Source organism: Sturnira hondurensis, unplaced genomic scaffold (genome assembly GCF_014824575.4).
Source record: "Sturnira hondurensis isolate 20B ecotype Veracruz unplaced genomic scaffold, ASM1482457v3 Scaffold0002638, whole genome shotgun sequence".
Classification (NCBI taxonomy): Eukaryota; Metazoa; Chordata; class Mammalia; order Chiroptera; family Phyllostomidae; genus Sturnira; species Sturnira hondurensis.
Genome location: NW_028075269.1, coordinates 6,571,834 through 6,591,602, shown reverse-complemented (window position 1 = coordinate 6,591,602; position 19,769 = coordinate 6,571,834). Strand labels below are relative to the sequence as shown.

The 19,769-nt window shown below is 35.3% G+C and overlaps 1 protein-coding gene across 2 annotated transcripts in view; it reads right to left on the bottom strand.

Annotated features, from left to right (window-relative positions):
• Positions 1 to 3,453: 3,453 nt before the first annotated feature.
• METTL15 (methyltransferase 15, mitochondrial 12S rRNA N4-cytidine) overlaps positions 3,454 to 19,769 on the bottom strand; it is a 170,573-nt gene continuing 154,257 nt past the window's right edge. For both annotated transcript variants that reach the window (XM_037040424.1, XM_037040423.1), the window contains one exon: positions 3,454 to 5,133. In XM_037040424.1, coding sequence (XP_036896319.1) covers positions 4,688 to 5,133 — 446 coding nt within the window. In that variant the 3' untranslated portion in view covers positions 3,454 to 4,687. The remainder of the gene's footprint in view (positions 5,134 to 19,769) is intronic.

Genomic DNA, 19,769 nt, shown 5'->3' with positions numbered 1-19,769 from the left:
TATATTAAGGCTATCATGTAATAATATATATGTATACATATGAAGGTCTGTCCGGAAAAAGTCAAGCCATTATTAATATAATGAGAACAGTTTGTGCAACATTGATGTAACCTGGCAGCCAAGGAGAGTGGACTGGAATGGACATGCATGAATAATGATGACATCACTGTACTAGTCTGTGGGAATGGTAAATGCCATTGAGTTAGCATACGTACTGTGTGGTTGTCACACTCAAAATGACTGAGTGTGTAGAGCAACAGATCTGCGGCAAATTTTGTGTTAGGCTTGTTCAAACTACTTCCACAATAGTTTCCTCCATTGAAACCATTTGGATAATTCAGAAGGCCACAGCCATGGGCAACTGGTGATTGGCAGCTTCATCACAACAACATGCCTGCTCATGTGTCATGTGTCTCATGCAGTTTTGTGGCCACACATCGAATAACCCAGGAAACTCAGACCTGCTACAGCCCAGATTTGGTGCCCTGTGACTTCTGGCTTTTCCTAAAACTAATACCACCTTTGAAAGAAAAGAGATTTCAGACCCACAGTGAGATTCAAAGAAATATGATGGGGCAGCTGATGGTAACTGGTAGAATTCTGTGAGGTCCCAATGTGCTTACTTTGAAGGGGATTAAGGCGTCATTGTCCTACATACAAGTTTTCTTGTATCTTCTTCAATAAATGTCTCTATTTTTCACATTACATAGCTGGATACTTTCTGGAGAGACCTTGTATGTTAATGGTAGAAAATGTTTTCAGTATTTGAGATAAAGTATTGCCTAAGGAGATGTGACATCACCAAAGAGGCAACTTCCCACTTTGCATATCAGAACATTAAATTTTATTTCTTTACTTTGCTGTCTAACAATTTTGATAGATTATATGAGAAAAGAATGAGGTGGCCAAAAAATCTGTAAAGAATTTTAAAGCCCACCTAAATGATAGGCATAATGAACTATTGCATCTTTTTTAAAAAGATTTTATTTATTTATTTATCTTTAGAGGGGAAGGAGAGGCAGAGAAACATCAATGTATGGTTGCCTTTCGTGCGTCCCCTGCTGGGAGTTGGCCTGCAGGGAACCGGCCTGCAACCCAGGCATGTGCCCTGACTGGGAATCGAACCGCTATTCTCTGGTTCGCAGGCCCGCGCTCAATCCACTGAGCTACACCAGCCAGGGCTGAACTATTGCATCTTGCATAATTAATTCTACTGAACTTTTAATGTTTTGTAACCTGACTTAAGAAATAACTTACATTTAAAACTTCTCTTAGTATCCCCACAGATTATGTTGTGTGTTACCAAACATTAGTTGGAAATAGTAGCTACACACAGATGAAATTTGAAAAAAAATAATACAAAAATAGTTACACTTACACAATCCAGGCGTTTTAAAATATGATGCTGATTTTTGAAAACCATGCTTCATTCCACATGGAACATATGGCATTGTGGTTCTAAGAAAAATATATGAGGATTTCTACCATTAAATTTATATTTATCCAGCACATAACGAATTCCCTTTACTTTTTAATGCTTATGCATTTCTATTAGAAAATGTGGCTTACACAAAAAGATCTATTAGAATGCTTGCTATCACGAAAACTCAATAGAAGAGTAGTTATATTAAAATAAATGTTACAGAATTTTAACCAGCAGCAATTTTTAGTTATTCTCATCTATTACAAAGATTCTAATGTGTAGGACTTAGTTTGTGAGAGCATCTGCTAATACTGGCTAATATTTCTCTGTCCAGAGTAAATCTGAAACACAAATTAAGGTCAATACAGCTGGCATATGAAATCACATACCAATGTGAAGAGAAACAGGGAAAGTGAGGAGCACAGAAAGGGGAGTGAAATAATGCTTTGATTTCTCCTAAATGGTAGGCCTTTAATATATGCTTATTGAATTCATATATAAATATAGATTTTATCAGATGAAAGTGTTAATGAAATTTTGTATTTTTTGTATGTTTTAAATTTAGCATTAAAACTGTTGCAGAATTTTTGGATGAGTAATTTCCAATGAAATTAAAATTATTTTTTAAACGCCTGCAGTATGATTCATCATTAATTTCAAAAACCTAGTTAGGCATACTGTTTTCTAGTTCAACATACATAAGTTTAAGCGCAAATCATAGATCACATACTACATGAAACAGGATAGGTACATATGATTAGTGTCTCAAAAAGAAAACACTAGAAACTCCAAATAGATCATATAGTATCATTTACGACTTTAAAACCAAAAATACAAAATATGAGTATCGACTAAAAATGTATATAGCTATTAAAATTCATTTCTTAATAAGCAATGAACTAAAACCTGTTAGGAACTGATATGCTACACAATGACATTGATGCTATACTAAAATGACCAACAGAAGGCGGTTGGTACAGAGATTCAGAAATATAAAACACTTGTTTATATTCTTTATATTTTATTATAAAAGTCATGCATAGTAATATTTATAATCAGTTTTTATTTTCTGTATATATTGTTTAAATCTCCCAAATGCATTCTTGAGAGTTAACTATTTAAAATTCATTCATGTTAAAAAATGGGCAGAGGACCTGAATAGACAGTCTCCACAGAGGAAATACAGAGGGCCAACAGATACATGAAAAGATGCTCAACATCACAAATCATCAAGGAAATCCAAATTAAAACCACAGTGAGTATCACACTTCATTCCTATCAGGCTATCATAAAAAAATCAACAAATAAGTGCTGAAGAGGATGTGAAGAACTGGGAACTCTCACGCAATGCTCAGATTGTAAACTATCGCAGCCACTATGAAAAACACTATGAAGATGCCCCCAAAATTTAAAAACAGAGCTGCTATACCACCCAGCCATACTATTTCTGGGTAGTTAACTGAAGAAAACAAAACATGAATTCAAAAACATGTACATACCCCTAAGTTACTGTAGCATTATTTACAATAGTAGAGATATGGAAGCAACTTAGGTACCCACTGATCAATGAATGGATAAGGAAGATGTACATACATACAATGAAATATTAATTAACAACAACAAAAATAAATAAAATCTTGCTATTTACAACAAAGTGGATGGGCCTACAGGGTATTCTTCTAAGTGAAGTAAGTCAAACAGAGAAAGATAAGTACTGCATGATTTTACTTTACTTACATGTGAAATCTAAAAAACAAAAACAAAGGTATAAACAAAACAGAAACAGAGCCATAGGTACAGAGAACAAGCTGGTAGTTGCCACACGAGAGGGGGAGGTGGGATGGGGAAAACTGCTGAGCTCCATGCAACTGAGTTTGATTCTTCGTCCCTCTCTCCACCCCACCCCACAAAAAACCCTCATTCATGTATTTTCTTATGCATCCTACAACAGAGACAAAAAGCAAGCAAGAATGATTGTGATAAAACAGCCTAATTATATAAAGCAACTAATACATTTTTACACACAACAGTTTGAAAGCAATTTTGTGTTTATTGAAGAAGCATTCTTTTCATGCACATTATTCAATACTTTTTTCTGTCAGAGTTTTAGTTTCTCAAGGCTGCTCTAACACATCACCACAAACTAGGCACTTAAAATAACAGCCGTTTATCCTTTCTCTGTTCTGGAGGCTGGAAGTCTGAAATCAGGGTGTCAGCAGAGTAGTTCCACCTGAAGACCCGGATGGAGAATCTATTTCCTGGTTCTCCCCTAACCTCGGATGGTCGCCAGCAGCCCTTGGTTTCCCTTGGCTTGTAGATGTAGCACTACAGTCTCTGTCTCCACCTTCCATCTTCAGATGTCCCTCCCTGTGCCTGTGTCGCTCTCCTCCTCTTCTTACAAGGACACCAGACACATTGGACCAAGGCCGGCGCTGCTCCAGTATCCCATCACCTTAACTACTTACACTTGCAATGGCCATATTTCCAAATAAGGATACGTTCTGAGGTTCTATGAAAAAAAAAAAACAGATTTTCGGAGGGCACTATCCAACCCAGCGCAGTCAGTTTCATTAACATTAAAGAAAAAAAATTCTCATATTATACAGATCTAAAAATAATGAATGAAACAGATGAAACAATGTAGAATACAGGAGTGCAATCTTTTATTTTTTTAATCTGATACTTGGATGGGAACTTACCTTTGGGAATCTTTGTCATTCATAAATATGATTTCATGCAGAGAAACTTACAAAATTTGTCACACTGATCCTTACAATATTTTCTAATTTTGATTTCACTGAAGAATTGTTAGATTTGAATAAAGTCTATAAAGTAAAAGTGGTAAACTAGCTTTGAAACTAAAGTTAAATATTACAGAGGCAGATAGTGTAAGTCTAAGATAAACTCAAGTATTTACGTCGTATCTTTTGTCCATAGTGATTCTAATATCTCATTCACTTGGATTCACCAATTTAGAATTTCTAATCATCATTGATAAGATGAATTTTTCCTGTATAATGCCAAGGTAAAGCCACTCATTTAGGTTTGAGATGCTACTTCTCCTCAAGATGAACTTTCTGTGCCATATTTACTACATTTTCCTTTTGAGAGAAAAATGCTAAATATTCTGCGTCTCCACAGATATGCAGTACCTATCTATATACTATCCTTATTTTCTTGTGTTCAGCTGTTCAGGAATTTTACATAACGACATTGTGAGAAACTGTGAGGGAAAACTTGAAGAATCAGACCATTATGACTTTGTCATAATTTGACAGCTGCTCTAAGTTTGGCTGAGCGCCCTCTGGGGTTGTCCTGTACATCCTGGTCTTCTGGGGTAAGCACCTTCTTGTGTATCGGCTCCCACATTAAAGGAGCCCTTCTTAGAGAGACTCCTTCCCTGTTATTGTGACTGGAACCCAGCTGTGATGTCTGTGTCACCTTCTGTCTTACACTTAGGTTAAATCTTTCCGCCATGCTTATCCCAAGCAAGAATCGTTTGACAATGCGATCCTCTAGCGAATGGAAGGACAGGGCAACCAGACGACCACCAGGCCTCAGGAACTTCTGGGCTGTCTTCAGTCCTGTATAAAGTTCATTGAGTTCGTTGTTCACAAATATGCGAAATGCCTGGAAAGTCTTGGTAGCAACATGGGTAGATCGCTGCAGCAAGTCTTTTCGTGCATAAACAGCAGAGGGAGGAAATGCGCCTACAGCAGATGTGGTGAAAATGGGAAAAGAGAATAGGTGACATTAATATCTTCAACTGTAAATAGACTGGCTTGTGTATATATTTAAAGTACTAAATTTCCTTGGACAACGTGGCATTTCATTAGTACTTCCCCATTTTATTTCCAAGCGTTTTAACAAGGTTTAAAATTACCATGTCAGAAACATCTTTCATAACTCATAAAAGAACCTGGAGTCAAAGAGGAGCAGGAAAAAAGAGCTCTCAACTATGAGCAGTTCAATGACCACCCCTTGATGGAATAAACCAAGAAAGGCGCACCTAGGCACATTGTAATCAAGCTACTACTCGTGAAAGATAGTGAGAAAAGTCTTGACTACAACAAAGAAAAACAATACATTCATTACATTAAGGAGAACAAAAAATATTAACAGCTAGTTTTTCATTAGGACGATAGAGGCTATAGATACGGGAATACCATTTAAATTGTGGAGGAAAAATCTGCCTTCCAACAAAAGGCTATTCTGAAATCATTCTTCAAAGTTAAAGGTTCAGACATTTTCAAATAAATTCAAAATGAGAAAATTCACTGCTAACAGGTATGCATTCAAGAAATGCAAAAGAAGTACTTCAGGTTGAAATGAAATAAGATCAAGCAATAACCTTGGATATACAGGAAGAATATGTGTGTGTGTATGTATATATATATGTGTGTGTATATTCTTCCCTTATATGTTGTGTATATACACAACACATATTCTTCCCTAATATGGGTATACACACACACATATTCTTCCCTTATATATTGTGTAATATTCTTCCCATATTCTTATATATATATATATACACACACACATATATATTCTCTTAATTTCTTTAAGAGACAGAACTCTTTTTTTATTAACATTTTAATTGTTGTTCAAGTACAATTTTCTGATTTTTCCCCTCCCCCTCCCCACTACCCCAACCCTTTCCACCTCTCTCCCCTGTTTCTACCCTGCCTTGTTATTGTCCATGTTTCCTTTATAATTGTTCCTGTACACTCTTCACCCTTGTCCCCCATTATCCCCTCCCCTCTGGTCACTGTCAGCCCTTTCTCAATTTCAATGAAAAGACAGAACTCTTTAAGTAAAATTATAACATCATATTTTGGGTTTAGGATAGATATATTAAGATATAGATGCAAATAAGTAATCGATATGATTGCACAAAGAATGAGAGTGGGTAAGTGAAACTACACTACTGTAAGGTTTCTATATTTTACTTCAAACTAAAGTTGCATTGTGGTTGCTAGAGCAGCCAATTAAAATAATGCAAAGAAAGATAATAAGCTAACAGGGAATAAAAACAATCCACAAAAATATAGTTTAACACAACAGAAGGCAAAAGAGGAACAAAAGTGAGACAAAGGGAAGACAAGAAGTGAAATGGCAGACAATAATTCCAAATATATAAGTATTTACATAAAATATAAATGTATTAAATAATCCAATAAAAATGCATTGATTATCTGGCTGAAAGAAAGCAAGACCTAACTATACATTATCTACAGAAATGCACTTTAAATATAAAGCACAATAAAAATAAAAATAAGTAAAGGCTGTGAAAAGACATACTATGTAGACAGTAAACATAAAAAACCTTGGGAGATTATATTAATACTAGACAAAATTTTAAGAGAATTACTAGACCCAGAGAGGAACATTTCTTATTGAGAAGATGGTCAAGAGAGTAGGAAGATACATTGCAAACGTATTTTGGTATATGTACCAAATAACATAGTTCCAAAAATTTAGTCACCTCAGAAAAAGACCTATATTTATTTAGGAAATTAGATTGCTACCAAGTTGTCAAGTTAATTCAATGGAGATAGAACAGATTTTCAATAAAAGTGAGTATCTGTAAGAATATGACCTTCAACCCATACTGCACACTATAAACAAAAATTAATTCTAAATAGATCAAGAACCTAAGAGTAAACACTGAAACCATAAAACATATACCACAAAACTCTCTTATTTAGAATATATAGAAAATCTTACAACTTGCTTGCTTATAAGTCAAATTGCTTGTTTGAAAAAAGGGCAAAATTTTGAACAGACATATTTCAAAGGTTATTAAATAGTCAATAAACATATGTAAAGATGTTCAAAATAATTATTAGTCATAGAAATGGAAATTTAAACTACAATGAAATTCTACACATCTACTAGGACTGCTAAATCTTACAAAGATACAAACTACTGAAACAGACTCAAGAAGAAATAGATAATATGAATAGACATATTATAAGTGAAAGAATTGAATCAGTAATCAACTCACAAAGAGAAGTCCAGGCCCAAATGACTTCACTGCTCAAATCTGTTTAACACTCAGAAAATTAATAACGATACTTCACAAACTCTTCCAAAAAAACTGCAGATGAAAAAAACACTCCCCAAATTATTCTATGAAGCCAATATTACCCTGAAACTAAAATCAAAGACATCATAAGAGAACTACAGACCAATATTACTTACGAATATAGACATAACAACCTTCAACAATATACTGGCAAACTAAATTCAGCAGCATATTAAAGAATTATATATCATGACCAAGTGAGATTAATTCCTGGAATGCAAGGATGGTTTAATACATTAAAATTGATCTGTGTAATTCCTGACCTTAACAGAATAAAGAAAAAATCCACACAAAATCATACAGAAAACCCATACTGATTCAGAAAACCACTTGAAAAAACTCAACATCCTTTCATGATAAAAACACTCAACAAGCTAGGAATAGAAGAAAAAGATCCTCATCATAAAAAAGGAACATATATATATGACTACCCACCGCTACCATCATAATGATGAAAGAAACTGAAAGCTTTTTCTCAAAGATCATTAATAGCATAAGGATATCTGCTTTTACTATTTCTATTTAGCATAGTATTGGAAGTTTTAGTCAGAGTGAATAGACTAGAAAAAGAAATAAAAGGCATTTAGATTTGAAAGGAAGAACTAAACCTCTTTCACAAGATATATCTTCTATGTTAAAAAACACTAAAAATCACGCATACACACACACATGCACACACAGACACTCTGTTAGAACTCGCAAATCAATTCTGCAAAGAATTAACAAGCAAAATTAACATGCAAAAATCACTTGTGTTTCTATACATTAACCATAAACAATCCAAATATAATATTAAGAAAACAATTTCATTCATAGTAGCTTCAAAAAGGATTAAATATTTTAGAAATAAAGTTAATAAAAGAAGTTCAAAACTTAGGCTATGGAAGGTACACATTTTTTGAAAGAATTTGTTTAAGATAGAAATACTTATTACCCAAACTCATTTAGGGTTCAATGCAGTCTCTGTAAGATCCCAGTTGATTTTTTGGTACAAACTGGAAAACTGATTCTAAAATTCACATGGAATTGTAAGACACCCAGAACAGTCAAAATGATCCTGAACAAATACATATTGTAGCAGGAAGACTCAAACAAATTTCATAACTTACTGCAAAGCAAAGTTAATTGATATAGTCTGATACTGGATCAGCAAAAGACATAGAGGTCAATGGCCTTTCATTGATAGCCTAGAAATAAAATTGTATAGTTGTGATCAACTGATTTTTGATCAGAGCGTCCAGACCATTCATTCAGTGGGGAAAGCACAGTCTTTTGAACAAATGGCACAGGGACAGTGAGACAGCTACATAAAAAAGACTGAAGTTGGACCCTCAAATAATACACAGAATTAAGTCAGAATGAATCCAGGGCCTAAATATAAGAGTAACAACTTTAATACTCAAATGAAAGCACAGAGATAAATCTTTAAGACTTAGAAGTTGGTAAAAGCTCTTAGGAAAAAACCCACCAAAATCACAAGCAACGAAGAAAAATAAATTAGACTTCATCAAAATTAAAAACTATTGTCCTTCAAAGGACACAATCCAGAAAGTGAAAGGACAACTCAAAGAAATGGGGAAAAACTTGCAAGCCACCTATCTGATAATGGATTTGTATCTACAATATGTAAAAGAAGCAAATTACAAAGTAAACATCCCTGATGCTATTTCTATGATATCTTGAGACATGCAGATCAAAAACAGTCATGCCCCATCTAGTTTTCAAGATAAACAAAAAATGTTGATTTTTATATGACTCAATAAATATAATTTTTCTTAGGCTTATCCCACTGGCATAAAAACACGTTATCTAAGTATAATGCCCAATGAATTTACAGAGGATTTTTCATTTGATTTAGGAACCCATTCCTGGAGAATACTATCCCACAAAAAAATCTTTCCAGTCCCGATTTCCCGTGAATGAACATCTGAAATGGCTGCAGCCCTGGCACTTGGTTCTCTGCAGTGCGCTTCTTACGGCAAAGAAAATTATACAAGGCTGGCACCTCGGTCCCCATTTTAGGAATCTGTAGACTATCTAGCAGTAAAGCACATTAACACACACACGATGAATCTTCTCAGGGAACTGGATCAGAGGAGGGAAGAAATGACACACCTGGGAGCCGAGAAACAGGTGTCTAAAGTTAGACAAATCAGTTTTGTGGGTCCACTCCCCTACAAAAGTACTATGCTGAAAGGCTAGAGAATGTTAGACATTAGGGAATTTATCTTCCAACAACCAGGTCTTTCAGAAACAAAATGTCAAAGTCAGAGCTAAAGAGGGAAGTCAACTTCTTGCCATTTGCTATTCAATTTCTCCATTTTCCAGAAAGAGTTTCGGTCACTGTGGCACGGGTTTGAAAACATCCTAAGGATGTGAACAACACACAACTGTCTCATATTCTAGAGCTTGAATTTAGAGGGCGCTGGAGGGAGGCTGCATTCCTGAAGACCTTGTATGATTCAAACTTTGACAATCAACACAAACTTTCTCAAAGGAGAAATGTAATATAGAATATATTTTAATGTACCTGGTTAAACTAAAACAGGAGGTAAACATTCATAAAGCACAAGGCTCAACAAACACTGTAAGACATTTTTGCTTTAATTCTTTAAAAAAAAATTTCTTAACGTTAGTTTCTGTAGTATTAAAAGACAATTAAAAGCATAGCTTAACATGGTAATTGCTTAGCTTCCCTGGCATTTTATCACATTTCAAAGATATATATATATATATATTTGAGTATGTGTTTTTTAACATAGCACCAAATTAGCTCTGCCTGGGTATGTGTTAACTAAATTGACAAAATAAAAGGGAGAGCGTGTAATAAATAAATACTTGTTTGATATTGTGATTGAATATCTTTTTGAAAACTAATGAAACAGAAAATGTTCAAATAACAAAGTCTCTGAAATAACCGTAGAAGTTCTAATATAACAATACCATCGGGGCCCTGGCTGGTGTAGCTCGGTGGATTGAGCGCAGGCCTGCGAACCAGACTATCGCAGTTCAATTCCCAGTCAGGGCACATGCTTGGGTTGCAGGCCAGTTTCCGGCAGGGGCCAGTTCTCTGCAGGGGATGCACGAGAAGCAACCATACACTGATGTTTCCTTCCTCTCTCCTTCCCTTCCCCTCTAAAGATAAATAAATAAAATATTTAAAAAAAAAAACAATAACATCGGATCATTTGACATGACAAAGTAGGTAGGCATTTCTGTTTACCAGCTAAGATGGTACCTTCCAGTGGCAGAATTATACATTATAATTCACTCAGCCAGCTAGCTGTGAAATTATAAGATTCCTGCCTTTTAACTGAGGGAATCTGTTTTTATTTAAAAGTATTCACATAAAGTGAGACTTTATGAATGTTTTGTTACTTTGTTATATAATACTCACATTTAAGTACATTCACACCATATATAAATCTGGAGCTGATGAATTAACACCACTGCAAGCAAACTTTTCTTCGTAAGGTCTAATTAGACCTTGCCAATAAATACCATATCAAAGAGAAAGAAAATAAAAGCTTTCATTTATATTTAGGATTAGATTATCCTGAAGATATTAGAATAACTCCAATCCATGAATCTTTTCTTCTAGGTCTTTCTCAGTTTGGTTCAGGGCATTCTAATCTGGATGGTGTCCACTGGGTTTCCTGAAAAGAATTTCTAAGGGTGGATCCTGTCAACTTCCTGAAGTCCCATCTTTAGGGACCAGATGACAAATGACTGCAATGGGCCATGTTATTGTGGACCTTTTCGTGCTGCTGAGAGGATTAAAGGCACGTATTTTCCCTTATTTTGGATAGCTTCAATTTCCAGGGCTACCCTTCCTCTATACTGACACTTTTATGTCTGTGGTTGTAATAAGAAAGGTTGACAATGCACACTGTGTAACATAAAGTAAAAAAAGAAAAAAAGAAACCAAAGAATATAGAACAACGTATGGTAATGGAAATTAAATAAAAGCAAAACATCAACTAGTATTGGTACAAAAACTCAAGACCAAAAAAAAAAAAAAAAAGGAAAACAAAAGAAAAAGACAATCCTACGTTAAGGATTAATTAAGATTCTTTGTTTAAATTAGAAAGTTTAAAGATAATCAGCAAAAGTCCTGTTGTTCTCAGGTAGAAAATGGGTTTCCTTGTGAAAGTCACTGGTCAGAGAGCAAGGGGCAGAGTTCAGAGGTGTCCATGGAGTAGCAGGGGCATCTGCCTACAAGTAAACAGGAGAAATACAAAGATTGAAAATCTATACCAGATCCAATTCCTACCCATGTGCTGGACTCTGAGTCAGGCCACTGGAAGAAAAATATGCATGAGGCCTGGTCCTGGCCCTGGAGGAGCTTTTGCAATTTTTTCTCACCTCCTCCTCATCTCCCATATCCTGTTATCAAAAATAGAAACTGGTCCCTGCTTTTCAATTTCCTGAGTTTAATCACAGAACCTTGTATGGTTAATTCATATGATTAAGGCACAGAGCTGGACAGAAAATATGGACTCAATCACAATTTAGGCCATTTGGCTTGGTACAGGGAGAAAAGGAGAAAATCTTTCTGTGTTTTATAGCCTGTCAGTGGACGTAGTTAACACTGGACCAATGTACATTGCTTCTAAGTGGATAGAGGCGTGCTTACCCCTGGTCTAGCACTTATCACACTTTACTGTAATTACTAGTTTACTGGCCTCACTCACTGGACTGCGATCTCCTAGTGGACAGGAACTACTTTGCGTTCAATCTTATATTCTTTGCACTTAACAGAGAAGCTTATGATTCTCAACCTTGACTGCACAACAGGATCATCCATGGAGTTTTACCAAAAACAGAGGTGCCAGGCCCCAGTCCAGACCCCCTGGATTAGGTTCAGGGGCTTATTACACAGGAATCGCTACTTTTAAAAAGCTTCACCGAGGATTTTGACTTGCAGCCAAGAATAAAAACTACTATAGTAAACACTCAGTAAATGATTGTTGAAAAGATAATGAATAGATGATGAATGAAAAAAACTAAGTGCATAAATGAATAACAATCCAGAGCCATCACTATAAAGAGTTTCATTCATATCATGGGATGGGCATATGAAAAATATAATATTTAGTCACATCAATGAGTGACTACATGAAGAACATAGCATTTTTAATCATAGAAAACATTATGAAGAGAATGTAAAATTAATGGCATAAAATAGGCGCCATCCTATGTCCTACATTTTGGCCAAATGTGATTGTGGTACAAAATGATAATTTTAATGGGGCAATTCAACTCTCAAATTTGCTAGTAATTTCACTGTCTCAATATAGCTGTTCTGCGTGTATTTAATGATACTGATTGGAAATTTCCTTAAGGAATAAATAAAATTAAAATTAAAGGAAAAAATAAAAGGAATAAATAAAATTATTTGCTGACAATTATTTGCTGACCACAGGAAATACAAGCTTGCAAATCCTTATTATCTGAAATGAGCAAATGTGCTAGGTGAAGTTTATTTTTGCATATTTCTTTTAAAGAATAAAATAAGACAAGAATGTGATGGTAAAATTTGGAAAGTTATGTTTAAAAACCTTCATTAAGATCTGCAGTGAGGATACCAAATAATTACCTGAATAAAACATTATTTCCCTATGAAAAAAATACCTTCAATGATTTCAGTGCATTTCCCTCCAAGACTAATGCACAATATTGTTGAGATTTTATGTAAACTTTATTTCACTGAATGCCTATAAAACCCTAAACTATAATTTTTCTTAGTTCTTCAAAATAACAGTTTGCTTTTGCTCCTACTACTTTAAAAATAGCAAAATTATACCAGTAAAACTTATGACCAAAGGAAATTAAATGCTAATATACATTTAATAGCAAGATGTTTTCACATTAAGTACACTTTTTAAAAAAGTACAGTTAAAAGTAAATGTATATTAAATCCAAGTTAAGTACACTTTGTAAAGAAGCACATTTAATGGTAAACACACATTCAACCTGCTGTGGGATAAATTCTAACTTCAGTACAATTTGGGACCTTCCGCGGTACTTCTCTTGCAGCAAGGGTGGGATTATTAATGACACAAGAGATGGATTCTCGCCCTTCACAAAACTTGTACAACACTTCTGCCTCCTTAGCGACATTCCACTCTCACATCCCAGGTGTGCTGCTGTTGACCTTTTTTAAGTTCGTCAGTTTCATACAGTTAACTCTTTTTTTTCTCTCCTATCCACAAAGTCTGACAGCTCTTTGACTGGCTTGTGTCCACAGCCCCACCGTCTCTTACCACCTCCACAGCTATCTCTGCAGTTCAGGTCATCATCATCTTTTCTACACTGTCACCAGACTGATATACTTCAGAAAAAGTCAGGCCATGCCATTCCAGGTGTTTAAGCCTGCAGTGCCTTCTAACACATGAAATAGAACCTGAAGTCCTTATCTTGACCAAATGTCCCTATGTCATACGTCACCTCTGGTTACTACTGCCCCATTTTTCTGACCATATCTCCCACCCTTGAGCTCTGTATTTCTGAATGAAACACAGCATGGTACTGTGTAGGTCCTCGGATCTGTACCTAGAGGACCTGTCTTCACATACCGGGGTGGCTTACTCCCTGCCTCATTCAGGTCTCTTTTCAGTATCTCGGAATTAGAAATGAAGTCTCTGAGTATGCTTATATGAAAATAGCACCCTGAAATAAGAGTCCTCTTAACACTGTTTTCTTTTTTCCATCATACCTTATCAGGGACAAACATTTATTTGTTGACCACCTGTCTTTCTCCACTAGAATATATGCTCAAGGAAAACGGAAGTTTGTTAACTGCTGCGAATTCTTTGCTTTAAGAAGAGCTGGGAAAAAATTATTACATTTGTACCTTAAAGTTATTTTAAAAAGCATTTTAAAAAGCAAAAAGATACATTACCAGTGTATATGAAGTAACACATTAATTTCATTACTCCTTAAGTTCCATATCAAGAGACAACTGGGAGGTACACTTTAAATATTTTTTCTTGATAGACATACCTGACATTTTGTATATAAATGTATGTGTGTGTATATATATTATATATATAAAATAAGAGGGGAATGATTTGCATGATAGTGATCTGCAACTTGCTTTGTTTACTTAGCTTACTTTAAAAAATCATTTCAGGACCCATGGACAAAGCCAAAGGGGGTAGGACCGAGGGTGGAAAGTGGGGATGGCTGGGGTGAGGGGTAGTAGTGGGGCGGAAATGGAGACAACTGTACTTGAACAATAAAAAAATGGGAAAAATAAAAAATTATATTAAATGAAAATTCGTTGACTTATTTAAAAAACAATAATTTCAATTATATAGATGCATTATGATTCATTGTTTGTACATTTAACAAATGCTGTGGCGTCAAGCACAGTACCTGGGAATACAACACTAATTAAGACAGGCCGTCTCGACTCTGGTGGAGCTCTTACTGCTAACACAGTGGGGATAATTTAGGAGATATATACATACATACATATATATATATATATATATATATATTTGCTATCACAAAAAACACTGCAGTAAACATGTGAACTGTGCATTTTAAATTTCTGCATGGCTGAAAAACTCGACAAAGTAAAAAGACAGTCACAATCTGTGAAAAATATTAGTAACTGTATGTGAATCTGTGATAGTAGGATAAGAGTTGTTAGGTCAAAGGCTATTTACGCCCATTTAAATTTGGATCAATATTTCTAAATTTACTTTCTAAATAGATTATAGCAGCTTACTGCCATCAACAGCATACGAGTCCATCTCCCCACATCCTCACTAGTACTAGAAACTATCATTCTTTTTCACCTTCAATAGTCTGTCTAGCAGGAAGCAAATGATAGCTTATAGTTCTTTTCATTTGTGTTTCTTTGCCAATTAGCAGGATTAGGCATTGTTTCAAAACGAATGGCCACCTGGTTTCAGCTACGAATTGCTTGAACAAACCCTCTGTCCACATTCTTAATGTGACGTTGCCTTTTCTTTATTGATTTGGGGAAACACGTACAATATAAAGAGAATAACCTGGTGTCTCTCATATGTTGATGCAAATATTCTTCCTGGACTGTGACTCTCTTCACTTTGCAGAGTTTTTCTGCCATACAGAATTTAGAATTTTCCATATAGACTTTTTTCAAGGTTTTTAGATTTTATCAAGTTTAGAAAGGCTTTCCCCACTGAAGACTATAGGTAATCAATTCTCTGTTTTTCTAGTATATTTCTGGTTTCATTTCTTACATTTAAATCCTTGGCAAATTTATTTTTAGTGAGGTATGAGGTAGAAATCTAACTTCATTTTTCAAAAACTATATAGCCAACCATCCTATTTATTAAACATTACATTCTTCCCTACTCGTGTGAAGTACCACTTTGATCATAAGCTACAGGTTTAAATGCAAACAGATCTGCTTCTAGATTCTCATTTGTGTTTCATTGATGTATTTCTCTATTTTCAGCCAATAACAGATAATTTTTTCTTTCTTTTTTTAATAAAAAATTTATTTATTTATTTTTAGAGAGAGGGGAAGGGAGAAAGAAAGAAAGAAACATCAATGTGTGGTTGCCTCTTGTGTGCCCCTCACTGGGGACCTGGCCCACAACCCAGGCATGTGCCCTGACAAGGAATCAACTGTGATCCTTTGGTTTGCAGACCGGAGCTCAATCCACTGAGCCACACCAGCCAGGGTCAGTTGATTTTTTTTCTTTTAATTTTTTTAGTACATTTGGTGGGGTAAGTCTCTCTCCTGCCATTATCTTTCTTTTCAACTTTCCTTGGGTATCTTATACATTTATTATTCCAAATTAAAATTAGAAACAATAACATATATAATTATAAGTATTTTGATTAGAATTGCAGTAACTCTCTAAACTCATTTGGATAAAACTTAAACTATCATAATATAAAACCATCCAGGGAACATAGTATTTCACATGTTCTTTATTAAAGTTTAATAGTTATCTTCATGTGAGTCATGGTCATGCTATTTGTAAGTATTGTTCACACAAAGACATTAATTATCCCTAGAGAAAAGCATAAGTAATGACAATTATATATTAAGACAATATGGTGTAAAAGAAAATGGCACAGAACTTCCAAAAGAAGAAACTTGGTTTATTGATCAAATCTTTTTACTTTTTTAATGGTTGCTTAATGTGGGGCAATAACACATCTGAGTTTGTTTCCCCACTGGAAGAAGAGTCAACTCTTCTTATGGAATTTCTCTGACGATCAAATAAAGACAGTGATCAAATACAGGAGCACCTAGCATATACTCGGCACAAAGCAGTCACTTTAAGAATGTCATTCACACATTTATTTACTTCCTTTTCTCAATTGTAAAATGGTAGGTGATGAGGGGATTTAATATGTTAATTTGAAGGTTAAGGCCAAACTAGTTCTAATTTCACGCTGGACTAATAGAGTAGGTGGGACAGTGGGCCCTTGAAAACCCCTAAAGCACCTGAGTAATTAATGCTTATTGAATGCAGGTATCAGACTAAAATACCTCAGCATTAAAAATGAAGTATAAAATTTTCCTTATGTACAAATTAATGATGCAATTTAAGTTTATAAAGTAGTATTTAGGTCTTAAAAATATAAAGATATACCATGGCTTTGGGATGAGGTGTTTTAGGTGGACCATGACTATTTAATAATTGATGGTAAGAAGTGTAAGAACTGCCCTGGCTTGCGTGGCTCAGTTGGTTGGAGCACCATCCCATAACCAAAAGGTTGCAGGTTCCATTCCCAGTCAGGGTACATCCCTCGGTTGTGAGTTCAATCCCCATCCCAGCAGGAATGAGAGGCAACCAATTGATGCTTCTCTCTCACATCAATACTTCTCTCTCTCTCTCTCTTTCCCTTCCTCTCTCTCTAAAAAGTAGTGAAAAAAATGTTTTCAGGTGAGGATAAAAAAAGAATTGTAAAATCCATAACTTCATTAATGTAAATCTTCCAGATTGCATTAACCTGGCCAGGAGATTATTTTCCATAATTAAACTTCTAGATTTCTGTTGCTACCTAAGCATACAACTTGTATTCGGGCATTTTAAGGACAATTTTTCTCAATTATTTTGTTACTCCTTTGTTCTAGTTCTCAGGGAGCACCTTCCTGCACAGTTTTTCTTTCACAAGCATAACTCCACAAAGATAAAATGTATTTGTGAGTCATTTTAAACCATGCTCTTTGTTTTCAGCGCTCCAAACACCCAATATGTTTAGTCCACTTACCAAATAAACAGAATCTGAGGCTACTATAAATAATTTAAATATAAACTGACACCAACAATAATGGGTAAAATTCAGTAATTACATCCTGCATAATAATACATAATTCATTCATGGAGCCAGTATTTATTACACGCCATGTACTAAAACTTGGGATTAAAACATTTATGACAATGTAATTCTTGCCTTCCAAAAACATTTATGAAGATGTAGTTCTTGCTCCTCGTTGGGTTTGAATAAACCCAATGGATTTTACACACTGTTAAAGGAAGCTAAAAGAAAGAAAGAGCGAGAGAGAGAGGAAACTTTGACACCTAGACAGACAACATTTTCCAAACTACTGTTCTGGGAAACAGTGACCCTGGGAACTATATAGAGGCCCTTCCATGCCCAACCAAACCCCAGGAGTCTGTCATCAGGTAAGGGTGAGGAACGCAGCACGCTGCACGGATCTTTGGAGATGCACGGTGCCCATCAGCGTGATTAAGCTCTGAAGATAACTGTTTAACTTTGTTTACCTCGCATTTCTAAACTTTCTGAAAAAGAAACTTGTAATCATTTTTTTAACAACTATCTAATCCCTAGATTTTGTCTTCTGGTTTACATACTTGGGGAAATACTGAAAGCAGGTTTTGTGTTAATCACTTTCCACGTATCTTAATTATGTCATTAAATCCCTATAGTAATTCTGAGAGGTAAGAAGAACTATGCTTATTTCCATTTAAAGGTGAAAAACTGAGGGGTCAAGTGTCTTTTTCCAAATTCACAGGAAAAGACTCAAATGGAAACTCGGCTCTTTTTAATGTGAAGTCTGCCCCGCCTTTTTTTTTTTTTGGTAATACAGAGTGAATCTAACTTTCTGAGAAGAAAGGCATAAGATTTATAGCCAGTTCATGCAAGAAACACACCTTGGGGGTCCAGATCAGCATTAGTACATTTAAAAACAAACAAACAAACTTATTTTATGAAAGAGTTTGTAATTGATCAGTTTCCTGAGGATGTTCTTGAGTTTTCTCATCTTTAAGTGTGCCCGAACAAGGCAACGATTTTAAAATGGTATGTTCACCAAACCATATCATCTCCTTTTTCCTGATTAGAACTTAAGGAAGTTAAGATGAAATCACATGGTTTAGAGTGATCTCCAGAAGCTCTGATTCCATGCCTGGTGTTTTATATAACAATCTCATTTTCTGGGAGAAAATGAGTGTGGAATCTTTAGTCTAAGCCTGAATAGCCTTTTACTGAGAGATGTTGTAATGGAACCCAAATCACTTTGCATCAAGTTGCAAGAGTTTGGCTTTCTCTCCACATTTCCCTTGGGGAGACGTGTATTGTCAGGCCTAGAGACTGCACATCTGGTGAAGGCGGCAACTGCCCTGGTCTCTTACCCTGGGAACGGTAATGAATACCTTTGGCTTTTGTTCTTTTCACTCTATTGAAAATAATGTATTGTTAGCTCAGGTTATTAGACTGTGCATTTGTCTCTCTTTTTCATCCGTTTTCTTGATAGTGGATTTAGAAAAGAAACAGTTGCTACTGGTGCCATTATCAAAAGACTTCTGGGCAAGTAGTGATTACCATGTTTTTGATTAAGAATCGAGACATCCAAAGCAGTAGATACTGGTCTTTTTCTGAATCACTCGCTAGGACAGGGGCCCTTTATAGTTGTTTTTATGTTCTAAAAATGAGGGTTTAATATTCTCCAACTAAGTAAAATGAGGGGACAAGCTTGTGCACAATTAGAAATAAAGGGCTTAGATGGCTAAAACCTTGGGAAATTAAACCCAGTCCTTTTTTCTTTATAGCTTCTTGAGAAATCTCAAGAGAAGACTGAAAGATTTTCCATACATTTGGGATTATGCATTTCTTGTAAACACAGTTTTAGCAATGACAGAGAGGTGCTTCTTGCTCTCATTCCCAGTCTAGAATGCTCCTCTCTACTTATAGTTTATATATATTCATCCTTAATACTCACCAAGGTGCCATCTTCTCCAAGAAGCTTTTGCAAAGACCTTTTTGTACCTATTC